Source organism: Pteropus vampyrus, unplaced genomic scaffold (genome assembly GCF_000151845.1).
Source record: "Pteropus vampyrus isolate Shadow unplaced genomic scaffold, Pvam_2.0 Scaffold50, whole genome shotgun sequence".
Lineage (NCBI taxonomy): Eukaryota > Metazoa > Chordata > Mammalia > Chiroptera > Pteropodidae > Pteropus > Pteropus vampyrus.
Genome location: NW_011888831.1, coordinates 2,944,286 through 2,961,102, shown reverse-complemented (window position 1 = coordinate 2,961,102; position 16,817 = coordinate 2,944,286). Strand labels below are relative to the sequence as shown.

At 51.0% G+C, this 16,817-nt stretch overlaps 1 protein-coding gene across 4 annotated transcripts; it reads right to left on the bottom strand.

The window, feature by feature from the left end:
• Nucleotides 1-1,489: 1,489 nt before the first annotated feature.
• Nucleotides 1,490-16,103, bottom strand: P2RX5 (purinergic receptor P2X 5). 4 transcript variants are annotated; one of them, XM_011359801.2, is made up of 12 exons: nt 15,615-16,098; nt 12,006-12,156; nt 11,325-11,396; nt 10,959-11,034; nt 10,776-10,872; nt 10,416-10,496; nt 9,964-10,102; nt 9,237-9,373; nt 8,650-8,743; nt 8,445-8,510; nt 6,066-6,148; nt 1,490-3,658 (listed from the first exon to the last, which is right to left on the bottom strand). In XM_011359801.2, the coding sequence occupies exons 1-12, from the start codon at nt 15,749-15,751 to the stop codon at nt 3,589-3,591; spliced, it is 1,203 nt and encodes a 400-aa protein (XP_011358103.1). In that variant the 5' UTR covers nt 15,752-16,098; the 3' UTR covers nt 1,490-3,588. The 4 variants fall into 4 exon arrangements, with proteins under 4 accessions (XP_011358103.1, XP_011358106.2, XP_023386231.1 ...); XM_011359804.2 differs by lacking the exon at nt 1,490-3,658 and adding an exon at nt 4,350-5,875 and having other exon boundaries at nt 15,668-16,103; XM_023530463.1 differs by lacking the exon at nt 1,490-3,658 and adding an exon at nt 4,350-5,875 and having other exon boundaries at nt 15,615-16,101.
• Between the last annotated feature and the right edge of the window lie 714 nt (nt 16,104-16,817).

Here is a 16,817-nt window from a genome sequence, read left to right as displayed (position 1 = left end):
AGTCTTGTAACGTTTGCTCATTTAAAGTTTTCCTTATTTTCATTTGAATTTCTTTACAAGATAATAAGGAACGTAATACATTGCTCACTAATTGTTTCTGTGTCTGCCTCTTTTGGTCTCTCATTTCCTCTAAAACATGGGGCAACCATGAAGACATGAAGGGAAAAAAAATACAACACATTTAAAGTCAAGACCTTTTATTGTTTTACAACCAAATAAAAATGTCAGAATACATATATTGGGCAGGTCCCAGAAAATGTTTGCCATCTTTCCCCTTTAATTCTGTGTACTGGCCTAAGGGAAAACGAACAGCTGGAAGAAAGGTATGTCTTTTAGAGAATTCTTGTGTCCACTGAAGAGTATGCTCCTAGGAAAGTTGCATCACTTGCGTAGAGGCGGGTAGGTTGGAACCAAGTGGAGCCCTTTTCCATATATGTAAAAGGCCATTCCAAGTGGGGTGATTTAGGGACTGCAGGGTACTCTAGTCCTTAGCTGGAGTGCTTAGAGACACCTGGAGGAAGTCACATTCCCCCTCACAACTGGTCCTCCACTGGGGCAGTCAGCCACTCAAAAGAACTGATGGAATGGCAGGGGCAAAAAGGCAGCTGTGACTGCAGTCCCTGCATCAGGAGTGGAGGGCCCTTGGCATTTTCATGGCTGGTCCCCATAACGGTATGTTGGTATCACCCAACTTACAAATGTACCTTTGGCCAGCATCATGGTACTCCCATAAGGCATAGAATAACTCAATCGTTAGGAAAATAACTAGGTAGATGGCTTTAGGCCAGGGCCTGAACAAGAGCATAGACATTTCATGTGATCCTGGACTGTCAGCTCTTGAGAGGCTGCCATGCTTCTGATAAGGCAGCCAGCACTGAGAGAAAGGGGCTTTCCTAAGTTTGAAAGGAGCCCAAGTTCCACTTCTTGCCATTTCAAAGCTAGTTTCTATAAGATTAATGAGCCTCCCACTCATGCACCAAGATTATGGGGGAAAAAAAAAAAAAAACCCACAAGGAAGGAGCAGGAGGCCGTGCAAAGGCAAGGAAACTTTGGCAGTGTGCAACACTATCCAGAAGCTGTAATAGGAGTCACTAGGTTGAGTAAGTCCGCCATGGCAGTGAAGTTTAATGGAGCAATTCTTAGAGTTGATGAAAAGAAAGCCTCACAAAACCAGCACCAGTCTTCATCCAGTTCCCAGGTTGCTCCTTCTCATGTCAAGGGATTTCTTTTACATTTGTAATTCCTGTACCTGGAATGCTTCCTCTGTCACCTAGTTAGACTGCTACCAACCTTTCAATTTTAATTCATATGTCACTTTCTTAGGGAACCTCTGGCTACTCCATTGAAAACTCAATTCGATCTGTGATTATATGAGTGACCACTGGTTAAGATTCGGCTCCCCTGAAACTAGAAGCACTAAGCCAGGGACTGTTTTTGTGTTGTTTGCCACTGTGTCACCAGCATTTAGTCCAACACCTGACACAATAGATATTCAATAAATGTTTACTGACTGAATTAATAGTGTAGAAGGACATTTTCATTCCAGTGTAAAAGAAATAGTACAACTGTTCCTAGGTTTTATGACTATTGCCAAGCAACTCCAAAAACAGGTTAAAATCAACCAGACCAACTCCTGAGCAGCCACAACCCCTGCCCTTTTCACTTCCTCCCAAATAGAAAAGTAACATGTTAGGTTATCCAATCTAAGTGTTTGCTTTCGTGAGAAAGCGAAACACCATAGTGAATCAATCAGAATTTTCACTTTATTTAGAGAGCACGTGGGCTTGTTGACTGGTTACCAGACAACCCAAGGTGAGGGAGCTGCTTGCCCCAGAAGGGTTCTTATTCTGGGCACCATGACCCTCTGCTCCAGTGGCAGAGCCTCATCAGAGACCTTTCAGGCCCCTTCTCACCCTCCGCAAAGGCGCCAAGGGAAGGATGCTTACCTTCTCTGTATGCAGAGAAGAACCAGACTCCTCTGACTCGAGGCCAGAGAGAGCCCTAGGGTTTACACAGGGACTCCTCAGACACTGAGAGATGGAGAAGTGGGGTAGCTAGCTCCCAACGCAATATTTAAGCCTGTTGCATCATGCCCCTTCTGACAGAGGCTTGGTCTAACATTGCAGGTATTAGGAAAAGTTCATTTCCTGAGAGAGGCCAGTAACCAGCTGGATTCTCAGCAAAACAAGGGAGCCTCTTGTATTTGGTAACAGGCTGCCTTGGGGAACAGGGGTGAGAGGGAAGCTTTTCACTGTCTATTCTTTTGTACCTCTTACATTTTGAATTATAGGTATTATCTAGTCAAATATTTTAATTTAAAGAAATTGAGTGTAATGCTCCTTTCCCTGGAGTGAGGGTAGACATGGAGGAGGGGCGTCCTCTCAGTCTCAAGGTAAACTGTAAGTCTGACCTAGAAAATGGCACTACCCACCAAAGCTGGCCTTTTCCTCCTTTAGAACCAGCTCTGCAGATCTCAACCAGTGCTTCTCAGACTTTAACAATCACCTGGGAATCTTGTAGAAACTAAGGCTCTGATATAGAAGGACAAGGGAGGGGCCGAGACTGCGCATCTAACAAGCTCCCAGGTGATGCAGATGCTGCTGATCCACGGACCACACTTTGAGTAGGGAGGCTCTACAGCCACTAAGGGAGGGAAGCAATGGAGTTCTGCAGGGTGGAGTGGGGTAGGGAAGGAGGGGCAGGAATGAGGGAGTGAAGGACTCCCTAAAAGTTTGGGCCTCACTAACAACAACTGTTTGCACCTGCTCAGTGAGCACTATCTCATCAGCCCCCTTAAGACCCAGCCTTGAAGGAGAGACAGGAGAGCCCAACAGGGATACCCAACCCCATAGAACAGCAAGAGCCAAACCACAGGCTATGATCCCCATCATCTGGATGACAAACTATGCCCAGAGCCTCCACAGACTGAGCGAGTCAGGCTGGAGAGAGGCCTCCCCTCCTCACCTTACCTAGAAGCCCTTGGAGGCTGCCTCTCCCCTCAAAGGCCAGCACCTCCCGACAGGTCCAGTCCTCTACTGGTTGCCTCTTTGCCAAATGTCTCTTTGGATCTCCAAGATCTCTTTGAGGAGCCGTCATGCTTTGCAGGGATTTGTGAAAGTCTCAGGCTGGAGGAAGGCCAGAGTGGCTGAGCCTGGCTGTGATGTTTGTTGGCTCTGGAGGGAATTCTATATGTACTCCCCTCTCTCAGGGCCAGGTCAGCATCTCATTTAAGCAGCTCTTGGATAGGGCCCAGCCCACAGCAAAAATGTTTACTGCATGTATGAATGGATTAATGTCCAACTAGGTTCTCAGAAAAAAATAAAAACACTCTAGTATCACTCAGGCTCCTGACCTTCCCCCTTCCCTCTCCAGTCTCCTCTTCTAGATCTGAGCCACTCTGGCCACTGGGAGGCTCCTCCACACACACACACAACAAAAAGCTTATAGCAAGATCCCAAAATGCAGGATAGAGGGCTGTGCCTGGAAGTCCCTGTCCTACGCAGACACAAAGATGATTCTTCCCACTTGAGAGCTGCAGCAGTTCTGCCCGCAAGGTCTTCAACAAATCTGCTCAGCCAATACCTCTGGCTATGCCTCCACTGTCTGCAGGTTCTGAAGCTGTTCCACATTCACCTTTCCATTTCCCTGGTGGCCAGACCTGTGTGTAGGTGGGTGGAGGACACACATAGGGCTCAGAGGACGGTTGGGAACTCTATGGACAAAGACAGCCTCCTAAAGGCAGACTCTACCTGCAGCATCCTCTCGCTGGCAGCACCGCAGGCAGGCAGAGCATTCACAGGGAGGGGCAGCAAAGACACGTCTTTGGAGCTGCCCCAGCAATGAGCAGCAGCCACTGTGGTGGCAGCTCAAGCCTCTCACAACAAGTAAGGCTGTGCTGAGACCAGCAGGACGGCCATTCTTCCCTCTCACAGACTGATGAGCTCAGGCAAGCACCCAATAAGTGATAGCTCAGAAAGCACGTGGGGGGCTGCTGGGTGCTAGGCCTACCGCAGATCCCCAGCCCCAGCTGCTGCAGCCCCACCAACTTCTCCAACACTCTTCCCTCACTCCTCTCCATCCTTTGCCCTTCCTCTCTGTCCCGCTCTATTTCTCACCCCTTTCCTACCCAAGCCCAGCTCTCGGTTGGAGTCTGCTAGTCCCTGAGTCAGCAATGAATGAAAGGTAGGGGCCAGAGAAAAGTCCACCCCAGGCCAGTAAACTCCTGGAGAATCACAGAACCCTAGTCCGACAACAACCTGGGCCTGTGTGCAGCCCCCACTGGAAAAAAAAAAAAAAAAGGAAAACAGGCCCCAAAATGGCCAGACCTATGCTCAAGGGCACATTGACTCAGCCCAGGGCACCCTTCCACACCAGGCTGCAGTCACATCGGCAGAACCAGCCAGGTTGCCCAGGACAGCCCAGTGTAGGGCAGCCCGCCAACCAACAGTCAATACAGCCACCACCCTCCTGAAGCTAGAGCAGCTCCAGAATTTCCACATCAAGAGGTGCTTAGGGAAGGCATGGCGGAGACAGGGCTTGATAAGTCAAATAACCTGATGGAGAAGAACTGGATTCTAGGGACACACTGCCTGTGTTCAAGCCCCAACTCTGCTATTTATTAGCTGTGTGACAAGTAAGTTACTTAAGCTTTCTGTGCCTCAGTTTCCTCATTAGTAGAATAGGGAATGTTAATGTCTCCCTTATTAAAGTTGCCGAAATAAGTTCATATATACAAATTGCTCAGAGCAGTGCCGGGCAGAGAGTAAGTCTGAGTAAGTGACAGTACTATTGTCTTAACACCAGGATAGCACAGCAATCCGGTGGTTACTTAGGGGTACTGGGGAGCTAATGAGGATCATGGAGGGGCTAAAGCACCACCAGCACCCCTCTTCTCAGAATCCAGCTCGGATGAGCTCTCTTGGGTCGTGGACATCCTGCCTTGTGACCAGGTCACCACAGAGCAGGGACCAGAGTAGCCTGCTCCAGGAGATACCAGAACACACAGCCATTCTCCTGGTTGCCACCTTCATCCTGTGCTCAGCAACCCAGGCCCCTCCACTGCATCCTCAGCCTCTGAAGACCCATCGTGCTGCAAGGACTCTGCTCGCAGGGTGAGGACCTCCAGGTCCCTGGGCAGGACTTGCCGTTAACCCTGGCCTGTGCAGCCTGACCTCCCCCCAGGACTGGTGAGGGCAGGCCCTGCAGAACTACTTGCCATGCAGAGGGCACCCCTATTCCTCCAACAGCTCAGGGGGCACCAGTGCAGTCAGGGCTCACCCAGTCTTCAACCAGAGTCAGGGCTCAGAGTTCAGCCTATGAACCAGAGCTGGGAGTCAAGCCAGGCGAATGATATGGGCTGACCCTCCACCTGCTGTCCCAAGGTGTAGTGGGGCTGAGGGAACGACCCCCTACCTATCTGGAGCCCACCACCTGCAATTCCCCATTCTCATCCCAACTCATCCAGAAAGCCTTCCCAAGGGCTGGGCCAGAGCTCCTTCCCCTTTCTGTCTGCCCACAGACATCAGGATTGCCCACTCACGTTGTGCTCTGAATACACACACACACCCCCACCAAGCCCACAGCCCAAGAAAGCCTGGAAATAGGCTCCTATAGTAAAAATAAATAAATAAATATCAATTTTTTTCTTCCCTTACCACTCCAGCTTCCTTCAAACCCAGCCCATCAGGACCACCAAGTCCAAGAATCCTAAAATTTAAGTGCCGGAAGGCACTTTATGTAAACCAATTCTCATTTCACAAAGAGAAACTGAGGTCCAAGGAGGCCTGGAACTTGTCCAAGCCTGGAAACCAGGTCTCCTGCCCGCAGCCTGTGGTGGCCTTTTCTTCTGCTGGCTGCTCTGAGACAGAGTCTGGTTCTGTAGGGCATACACTCTGAACAATCCACCTTCCCGGCCCTTCCAGGGGAGCTCCCATGTTCAGCCCTGCCGCCACACCCCGAGCACCTCCATCCACCCAAGGCAAAGGTCCTAAGCCAGGGAGGGGGCAGCTGACTGAGGTGTCTCCACAGGGCTCCCCTCGGGCTGCTGGGGAGGAAGCATGACTGACCTCGCCTCCTCATACTTCTTGTTGCGGTAAAAATGGCTCTTTTTAATGAAGTAGATGAGCACCAGGTCGCAGAAGAAAGACCCCTGCAAAAGAGTTGGGGTCCCTGACTCAGAACACTTGACTTCTGGAAAGCCCCCAGCCACCTGACATATACTACACCCAGTTTGATCCTTCAACAATCCCTGAACAGGGCATCATTGTCCCCATTTCATAGATGGGGAAACTGAACTCAGAAAGAGGCACCTTTGTTTAAGGCCACAAAGCTGGTGCATGGTAGAGCCCAGGGTAGCCTGGAGTCCATCTGATCCCTCAGGCCAAGCACCTCCCACACTTGACTCTGACCCCATCAAATCATCTCTTTAACAAATGTTGGCTGAGCATTCACTATATGCCAGATACCACAAAGGGGCGCAGGGAAGATTAAGACAATGAGACTCTTTGGTACAGGAGACAAGCATATAAATTATGACATAGAGTGACATGTCCTATAATGGGGAGAGGAACAAGGGGAGCCGAGAGAAGACCGGACTTTACTCAGCCTGGGAAGGAACCTCTGAGCTGAGTCCTGAGGGCTGAATAGGAGTTCATACAAAGCAACATTTTAAAAATCTCAGGAAGGGCATTGCAGAGGTAGGTACAAGCTTATCATGCTTGGGAAATTCAACAGGGCTTGTCTGGGAAGAGATAGAGACACTTCTGGAGAAGTGGATGGGGACCAGCCTGTAAAGCTTCTTAACAATGTCTTCAAGGCATTGGTCCTAACCCTTTAGGGGGAGGCACTGAGGGCTTTGAATAGGGGCAGGACACAGTCAGAATTGGGGTATCTTAGAGAGATCCCTCTGGTAGTCATCATGAGAAATGGGTTGGAGGGAATCAGAACAATAGCGGTGGTCAGGGAAAGATGAGGAGGCCTGAGCTAACCCAGCTGGGACCCACTGACACCAGAGCATACATGCTTCAGACCGGAGTGCGTTGTGCAAATGCCCATCTGTTCCACCAGAGGGCGACCCCACTCAAAGCACAGAGGGGAGGAGCGAGGTTTCCTAAAAGACTGAGTAGAGGTTGAGGGAGGAAAGGGGACTGCTCAGGTGAAACCAGTCCTCTAACCCTGGGCTCTGCGCACCTCTTTTTTTCTCGTAGATGCCAAAAATGTTATTTATCAATTCCTTGTCCCACAGAGAAGAGGCAGAATCCAGCTGCATACAGGATCTCTCAACCGTGGCTTACCCCACCCAGCCTCCACCATGTTTCCCATTACCTTCGTTTTACAGGTATGTCTCCCCCATGGCCTGTATTCCGAGTCTACCCACATCATGAGAAAGTGATGAGGGAAGGTGGCCCCTCTCTAAGAGAGTGCCATATGCAAACATATGAGCCTCCCTAACAATGGCTGTTTGCAGTGAAGAGTCATCATTTGGGCTCATTTTCCTGCACTGACTACCTCTCAGGAGCATGGCCTCTTTGAGTCCTGCTACAGGACACAGTGTTCCTGGTCTCAATGAAAAGTCCACCCCGGGTCCTGCAAGAAGCCTCCAGTGGGGCTGCTGTGGCTACCCAGTCAGAGAGGAAGGAGGGAAGAGGCTGCCGGAAACTTTGGCAAGAGGCTATCCTGGGATGGTTGCAAGCCATCAAGGAGTCACGCACTGACTCCCACGTCTTTGAAAAACTTCCAGAAAAACAAAGGGGTGTGACATTCAGAGAAAACTTTTCCCTGATCTCCAGCCACTACTTCCTCTCCTGTGAGCTTCTCTGGGCCCAGCCGACGGGACATATCTGAGGGAGGACTACAAGGCTGACATATCTGAGGGAGGACTACAAGGCTGATGACCCAGCCTCTCGATGGGGGTGATTTTGCCCCAGGGACATTTGGCAATGTCTGGAGACATTCTGGTTGTCACAACCATGGGAGAAGGTACTGCTGCATCTAGTGGGTGGAGATAGGGATGCTGCTGAACACCCTTCAATGTGCAGGCCAGTCCCACAAAACTAATTATATGGCCCACAATGTCAACTAAGCCATGGTTAAGAAACCCTGTATACACCTGGATGCTGCTTCCTCTTAGGAAAAGTGAGGATGAGGTTTAAGAAGTTCAAGGGATGATACGGGATCCCAGAGAATCTCAGCTCCAGAGCAGCAGGCAGATGCCTCTCTGCCCCCGGAAAAAGAAATTTGGGTAATTACTGCCCTCTGGAGGCAGCGGACAGGGCGTGAAGTCCCAGAAACCCCTCTTTACTATCTGTGCTGACCTGCCAGCTCTCATTCTTTCTGGGGCATCAGGACAGCTCCCCTGGGGTGGTGCCCCCTCCTCCACCCACCCCCAAATCCCACCCCCACTGGTGCTCAGAGGGTAAAAGGGAAGTAAGGGGAGAGGTACTTACAACACCCATGAGCGCCACCCCCGAGGCCACGTTGATGATTGTGGGGATGATGCTGAACTTCCCTGCCTGGAGCACAGAGACAAGGTGGGGTGAGGGAGGCAGGGTGGACAGCAGGATCCCCAGGGACTCCAACCAGAGCCCTCCCAACATACCCACCCCATCCTGGACCTGCCCAGCCTCCACATGAGAAATGCAGCTCACGTACCCTGCCATTTACCATGACATCAAAGCGGATCCCGTAGGCTTTCATCAGGGTGCGGAATTCCACCCCAGCTTCATTTCGGTAATATTTGGCAAACCTGGAGAGACACGGCCCAGGGGAGATCTCAGCCTGGCTGGACCTTCCCTGTTTGGTAACACTGACAAAACTGCTTGGAAACGTATAAGCACCCCCATTACCTCGCTCACAGCAGCCTCAGGAGATGTTGCAGACCCTCTTGCTGACATTACGCTAAAGTTTCATCTACATTCTCAAAGTCATTGCCAGACATTCCCCAAGAGACAAGAGGCTTCCCACTATATGCTGGACCAACCCGGGGCCACCAAAGCACTGATGGAGCTGATCTGGCAGAGAAGTCAAGCCTTGGAGTCACAGCAAGCCCAGAGCAATGACAGAGCCCCCTGTACTCTCCCAGAAGCCCTCCCAGTGACTGTCCCTCACTTCTCATCTGTCTCTCCCTGCACCTCCCACTCTGACACCCATGCCCAGGAAGAGGTGTCATAGTGCTGGCACCCAGGAAAGGACACAAAACACGGATAGAGTCATAAGGCAGCAGGCCTAGCCCCACTTACCTGAAGTTGTACCCAGAAGAGACAGAGTTTCCTGGAAATTTGCTGTCCAGACGGCTAAAATAATAGCGAGGGTTGCATTCAGAAGGAGCTTTATCAAGATCACAGTCCCACTCAATCTGAATTCCTATTACACCGCCCTTGATGAAGAAGAGACAAGAATCAGTTCAAAGAACTTTTTGGAGATGGACAGAAGTCACAGACCAGCTCTTCATGGAGAGCTGCACAAAACAGGGGAGGTGTTCGGGCCAGGGGCCTGCCGGGCTGGAGCATCCTTCCAGGAGGAGGTGGAAAGCCCAGGGTTCTGGCCCCACCTCTGGAGTAGCTGAGAAAAGTGTGTCGCTGACAGTCCCCAGCCCCTGTCTCCTCCTGCCTCATGCTTCGGAGAAGAAGAGAAACACAGGGGTGAGTGTGTACTACAGGCAGTTGCCTTACACAGAGCCAGGATGTGCCAGTGGGGCTTCTTCCAGCTCAGTTTTAGCTGATGCCCCAGGGACTAAGAACCAAAGAGCAGGTGCTGAGTGTGCCCCTCACCAAGTGCCCAAGGGCCGAGGGCAGGCACAGCTGGTTGTGTGTCACAGTTAATTCTGAAAACAAAGAGTCTCTGGGGCAGGTGACTTTGAAGGGCCACCCCACCCATGGGTCTGCCTATACACCCCCTCTTCATTACTGAGCCCAGGCCCAGAGCCATTAGGCCCCAGGGAGGGCTCCCTGAGCACACATCACCCACCTGCAAGGCTATCTCCTGGAAGTTGCTCCCAGTCCAGCTGACCAAAGACCCCAGTCGGAAGATGGGGCAGTAGGGGTTCTTGGGGCCAAATTGACAGGACTTCAGGAAATTTCTGTCTTTGGTGTCCAGCACATTGGTCCTGGGTGGAGGCCGTGAGCAGCCAGTGAAACGAAAGTAGACGTGCTGTTTTGAGGCTAGAAAGTGGACCTGACTCCGGAGTCATGGGGCCCCTCTCCCGGCCCAGGCTGAGTCCCTGGCTTCAGCCTGTCTACTCAAGTCCTGACCACTTCCCACACTGACATCCTACTACATTCAAGAACAGAGCCCCACCCCCACAGCAGGGGCTCCCCAACACGCCAAAAGGTTCATTTCTGTCTTTGGTGTCACACGAGCCCACACACAGCCACCAGGAGGGCCCCACCCCTGATCCCCAGTTGCCAAGCCACACATACTTGAAGAAGTTGAATTTGGGGAAACGAATGAAGTTCTTTATGTAAATGGTAAAGTCTTCAGCCTTGCCCAAGAGTGGCTTCCTAAAACCAAGCCAGGACAGCCTGTTCAGGAAGGCCCGCCCCTGCCCCAGTCCCTTCTATGTCCTCCCCAGGCCTGTGGTAGAGCCGAGGACTGCCTGTTCCCTGGGTCCCCTGGAGCCTTAGTCAAGAACAGTTAATTTGTTCATATTGGGGTAGTGCTCAGGCCTTGTGGTGTGTCCTCAGAATGAGGATCCCAGAGTGGATGTGTCTCTATCATCAGGCTGGGACCCACGGACAGGACTGGGTGACTCCTCAGGGTCAAGATCCACAGCTACTCACTCTGGCCTGGACTTTGTCTCCACTGGGCACCAGGCGAAGATCTCGCAGGTGCCCCTTTGTGTGTTCCCTGCTCGCAAGCAGCGGCCAGTCCTCACTCCTGCAGGGGTGGGACAGGGACAATGCCAGGAGCCTCACGGCTCCAAGCCCTCTTCTGCCCCCAGCCCTGGCCACTCCAGGCCTCACCATTTCCAGTCATAACAGGCTCCCCAGGCGGGCAGTCGCTGTCCTCATAGCACACGGCGTTAGGAATGCTTTCACTCTACCAGAAAAGAAAGGGCGCCTAGGTGGAGGGTTCCCCTGCAGCATTCCCAGGTCAAAGCCAGATCCTACCCCAGGAGTTAGAACAGGGGTTCCTCTTCTTCCTGGGGCCACACACCCTTTGAGAACCTGCTCCTCCCACCCCAACCAAAAAATGCAGCTACATGCACCAGTGCACACATGCCCCAGGGCTCTTGGAGGAGACAGAGACACCTGCTTCTGGAGAAGGGTAAACCCCAACCACTAGGGCAACTCTCCCACACCCCTCCCCAGCTCTGTGGCAAGTCAAACCTCAGCACAGGTTTCTTGCCGCTGGTTGGGGGTCACGATCAGGTTGGTGATGACGAAGAAGACGTTCTCTCCCTAGAAAAGCAGAGATGGGTTGAGGAATCTCCTCCTGACCTTTGGGGAACCCTCCTTCCCAGGGCTGTCTGGCAGGGGTGGGGTCTCTGCATGGGAGTTGGGGACAACGGGGCCTCAAAATCAGTGGGTCCCACCCATCTGCCCACTGACCTCAGAGTCCCTGAATAGATGTCCTTTGATAGGTCCCTTCCAGGCCCACACCCCCAATCCGTCCTTGCCCCACAAATCCCTATTCTGACCTTAGCCCCTGGGGTCCAAATCCAGATCTGGGAGGAGGAGGAACAGTGATGGGGCAGCTCAGGCCCTGGCCCAGGTAGATTGTGAACCAGCTAGGGAGCTAATGCAAGGGACTCACACTGACCTGGAAATTCTCTGAGCCCCACTTGGTCTCAACAGGCTCAGGGTTTGTTGAGAACAGAACGGTGTCATGAGGCACAAAGAGGGCAGGAGTTTGGTGTGGGGGGAAGAATCTGGACAGGGTCTCTATTTACGAGCCCTGGCAGCTCTTCTGGGCCAAGGGAAACAGTGAATGGAGGTCCCTGGGTCCCCAAGCAGCTTCCCATGTGACCCATCCCAGCTAGGCCCTGTCAGCTTGGGTAGGGCTCAGACCTGAGGTGGGATGACGTAGTCAGCAACATCCCAGAGCCGCTCCCCGAGCTCCGAGGTGTTGGTGAAAGTCACGCCCTTGACTTTGGTGATGATGCTGCTCTGTAGGGAGGTGTCGGTGTCTTGGTAACCCTTCTTCACCAGGAACACCCATCTGTGGGGAGGGGCCAGCAAGGTGAGCATCAGCCTTAGTGTTGCCCTCAGGGAAGTTTCCCCAGGCTCAGGGTGGAGTGGGGCAGGCGTGGGACTCCACCTTTCCCACCAGCTTCTGGGCAATCACAATTCCCAATGCTGCCTGAAGCCCTGTCCTGCAAGTAGCAGAGGTGACAAGCATACCCAGAGATGAGAGCACGCTGGGCTAGGCTGGCCAAAACCTGCTCACCCTTGCACTGACCATAGACCATATAACCTTGGGCAAGCCAATGAACTCTGGGGGTTAACACAGAATAACAGAGGCTCTGTCCAGGGGAGTGAGGAGGGTTAAGGGACATGGTAAATAACCTGAAACCAACCATGAGGGGACCTCAGACAAACCCAATCTAAGAGACAGCCTACACAATTAGAGTGCAAACTCTTGTACTTTTTAACACCCAAACACAAGCAACAAAAGAAAAAATAGATAAGTTGGACTTCGCCAAAATTAAGAACTTTTAAGCTTCAAAAGACACTATTAAGAAAGTGAAAAGATAAACCACAGAATGAGAAAAAATATTTGAGAATCATATAACTGGTAAGGGTCTAGTACCCAGAATACATAAAGAAGTCTTACAACTCATCAATAAAGAAGACAAATAGTCCAATTTAAAATGGGCCAAGGATCTGAACAGACATTTCTCCAAAAAAGATACGCAAGTAGCCATTAAGCACATGAAAAGATGCTCAACATCATTAGTCATTAGGGAAATAAATCAAAACCACAATGAGATATCACTTCACACCCAATAAGGTGGCTATAATTATTTTTTAAATGAGAAATAACAAGTGTTGGTGAGGATGTAGAAGAATTGACACTTGAGATGAGAATGTAAAATGGTACAGCTGCTGTAAATAAGTCTGGCAATTCTTCAAAAGGTTATCATGTGATCCAGCAATTCTACTCCTAATTGTATACTCTAGAGAATTGAAAACATGTTTACACAAAAACTTGTACATGAATGTTCTTAACAGCATTATTCATAATAACCCAAAAGCAGAAACAATCCAAATGTCCATCAACCCAGGAGTGGTGAACAAAATGTAGTAAGTCCATAAAATGAGATATTATTCAGCTGTAAAAGGACTGAAGTACTGACACATGCTACAACATTGATGAACCTTAAAAATATTATGCTAAAGGAAAGAAGCCAGACAAAAATGGTCACATAGTGTATGATTTGATTTACATGAAATGTCCAGAATGGGCAAATCTATAGATACAGGAAGTAGATTAGGGTAGCCAAGGGATGGGAGTAGGGGAGAACAGACTGACTGTTAACAGATACGGGGTTCTTTTGGAGGTGATGGAAATATGCTAGAATTAGGTAGTGGTGACAGTGTACAACATTGTGCATATACTAAAAACCACTGAACTGTATAATCTAAATGGTTAAAATGGTGAATTATATGCTACTTGAATTTTACCTCAACTTAAAAACGGTTTTAAAAACATCCTGTATTCTTCAAAAAATGTCAATGCCATGAAATACAAAGAAAGACTCGGGAACAATTCCAGATTAGAGGAGCTTGAGAAGACATGCAAGGCACGAACTCAGATTTTCTTTTGTGTAAGATAATTATTGGGACAATTTACAAAAGGTCTATAGCTTAGATGATAATATTTAAATGTTAATTTCCTAATCTTCACACTTGTACTTGGTTAAATAAGAGAATTCCTAATTTTTAAGGAACATACAATGAAGTATATAGGAGCAAAGGGGCATCAGTCTACTCCTAAACAGAAAAAAATGGGTGTGTACACACACACAACACAAATGTATAAAATGTTAACATTTGGGGAATCTAGGTTAGGGCATTAAAAAGTTTTTACTCTTTTACAGAAAAGTTACTCTTGTAACTTTTCTGTATGTCTAAAATTGTGTCAGAATACAAAAAAATATATTTTTTAATGAGATGGCACTTTTTTTAATGAGATGGTTTAGCACGGTGAATACCTGGCACAGATGAAGAGCTCGATGAATATGACTCATCAACTTATTGCTGGTGTTACTGTTAATGTTAGAGATTGTTCAGGTTAACCTCCCCTTTGGAAAGTTGGGGAAACTGAGGCCAGGACAGGGCAGGCACCTGCCTGAGGTCATTCAATGGTGGTGTGGGATACTTTGCATCTCTCAGGGTACCAGTAAGAGTTCTCCATATAGCAGGTGCCAGACAGATTGTATCTACCTTCTTTATCTCTGGGGCAGAGCTGGGCCCAAAATTGTCTTGTCTCTAAGGAACTCGGAGAGGGCTGTGAACCTTGAGCCAAACAGCTATTTTGGTGGGAACACACTGGGCCTGGCCTGGACAGAAATATTCAGCAAATATTCAAGGAACAACATTCATTCTTTCATTCACTTATTCATGTCACATCTATTGCCAAAGCAGTTAGGTGACACAAGGCCCGTCCTCATGGCGTCCCCAGCCTGGTGAGAAGTCAGACACAGACATTAAGCAAATGATCTGCCAAACAAACATATAATTACATTGTGGGAAATTGCATGACATGTGGGAGGGAAAGGAGAGGGAGTTATGGGAGATCCCAGGTCTGAAGGGTTGGTGGGAGCTGCCCAAGTAGAGGAGGAAAGGCACCTCCTGGCTCAGGAACAGCATGTTCAAAGGCCCTCAGGTGGAAGACCCAGGCGCTTTGCCTCCAGGTGAGGTCAGGGCTGCTCCCCCAGGAGGAGCCTCTGCTCCATCCCCAATCAGGAAATAGGACAGACTCAACAGCATTTACTGAAGGAGTAAAAGAGGTGCATCTGCATCCCAGTTCTGTGCTGTCATTTCCTCCCTCACTTGTCCCCTCCCTACTCTGGGTGAGGACTCTGAACAGTGTCTGGCTGACCAACCCCAAGTTGCTGCCAGCTCCCGCCAGATGGGTGAGGGGTATGGGCAGGAGCAAAGCGCCATTGGGCAGGACCCCCAGCTGGATAACAGAAAGGCCAGCCACGGGTGGGGTGAGTTGACCAGAGGGACATGCCTGGCTCATGAGTTGTCCTAGCCCAACGCTTGGCACTGAGCTCAGTGATTATAAATAACCTACCCAGTGTGGGAGGCTCCCGGGGCGACAGCTGCAGCCCAGCCCCCTGTATCCTTGCCCGCTTCCCACAGCTCTAGCACTGGGGCCTGGAGGCCTGGAGGAAGAAGCTGCCCATGGAAATCTTCATAGATTGAGGAACCAAGAAACCCCTGCCGCATTTTGTTTCCTCCAGAGCGGGCGTCCCGGGAGTAGAGGGCCCCCTCAGTAACCCACCCCCCACCCTTACACCCACGGGCCCAGGGAGGGCCTCCTCCCAAGCAGGGTCACAGACCCCAAAACACAGGGAAGGAACACCAAGTACATATAGCCAATTTCCGGACCGTGGAGAGGCCACAGCTGCACGCCCCCGCCCTTCCCGCAAGCCCCCGAGCACTCACACCACCAGGTAGGTCAGGATGGAGACCTGCAGCAGCCGGTAGAGCAGGCCCACCTTCTTGTTCTTGGCGATGACATACTTCTCGGTCTTATAGTCGAACAGCGACTGGTAGAGCCCCTTGCAGCCAGCCTGCCCCATGGTGCTGTCTCACCTGGGCCTGGGGACCGCGCCGCCACGTGTGCCGCATGGGAACCGCCCCTCGCCCGCCGCCTCCGCGCCTGCGGGGCAACTCGGCCCTCGGCGCCGGCTCCGCGCTGCGGCGGCCGGGATACGCGACTCCAGCCCGCCTGGACTGGAGCGCGGGCCGGCGCCTAGCGCTGCGGGGTGCGCAGGGCCGCGGGGTTACTGGTGGAGCTGGGAAACCACCGCGGGAAGCTGGGCGGGGGCAGCGCCGAGCCGTGGACTGCGACCTTGCCGCCACCTCTTCCCCTTCCCTGAACTGACACAATGACACCAGCGGACTGTTTGCCCGACACTGGCCTGGGCAGGCACTGCTGGAGGCCGGGGACCGCACATGCTCCAGCTGGAGAAAATCGCAGGCGGCGCGGGAGGAGCGAGAAGATAAGTGGAGAGTTCCTTTTAAAGCAAACCGCCCCTCCCCCCCCCCATTCCAAAGAAATCCCAGTAGTTCTTCCTATTAAATAGATGGGGAAACTGAGGACAGGGGAGGGAGGACCTATAGTACAGGAAGTGGAGATGAAGAGGGGATAAAGAGCATTTATGGATAAACACAACAGGTTTCTTGGTTTTTCTTGCTCCCCGAGGGAAGCTGGGAGAGACTAAACACTTGACAGTCTCATGGTTCCTGTGTCCGCTGTAATTCGTACAGCAGCAGCTACAGGCAGGTGTAAAACCCCACACTCCCTGAGGAGTCAGTTGCTAAGCAGGTCCGAGTGCCCACAGCATGCAGAACACCATGTCTGGGGCAGATGGGGTAGGGTGGGGAGACACAGGCAACCAAGGCTCAGGATCAAAAAATAGGACTGCAGAGAGGGCATGCACCAACTGGTTGAAATGTTCCCAAAGCAAGAGATAGACCTAGTCATGGTCGCTAAGACTGTAACCCTCACATCCAGTGACATTAAATGAGAGGTAGCAGGAGCAGGGATGAGGGAGGGCATCTCAGAGATCAGCCACAGAGGCAGGGCCTTCCCTGTGGGCTCACTCTTTGTGTGTGAGGAGCTGTGCTTGCTCATCTTCTGCA

Bases quoted from the DNA above. Each gene is read 5' to 3' on its own strand.
- P2RX5 (XM_023530463.1), bottom strand. From the start codon at position 15,751: ATGGGGCAGGCTGGCTGCAAGGGGCTCTACCAGTCGCTGTTCGACTAT. The intron at 11,035-11,324 runs GTTTGACTTGCC...CTTTTCTGGTAG, and splicing joins GGCAAGAAACCTGTGCTGAG to AGTGAAAGCATTCCTAACGC. The intron at 5,876-6,065 runs GTCAGTCATGCT...TATGCCCTACAG, and splicing joins AAGAAGTATGAGGAGGCGAG to AACCAGACTCTGTCTCAGAG.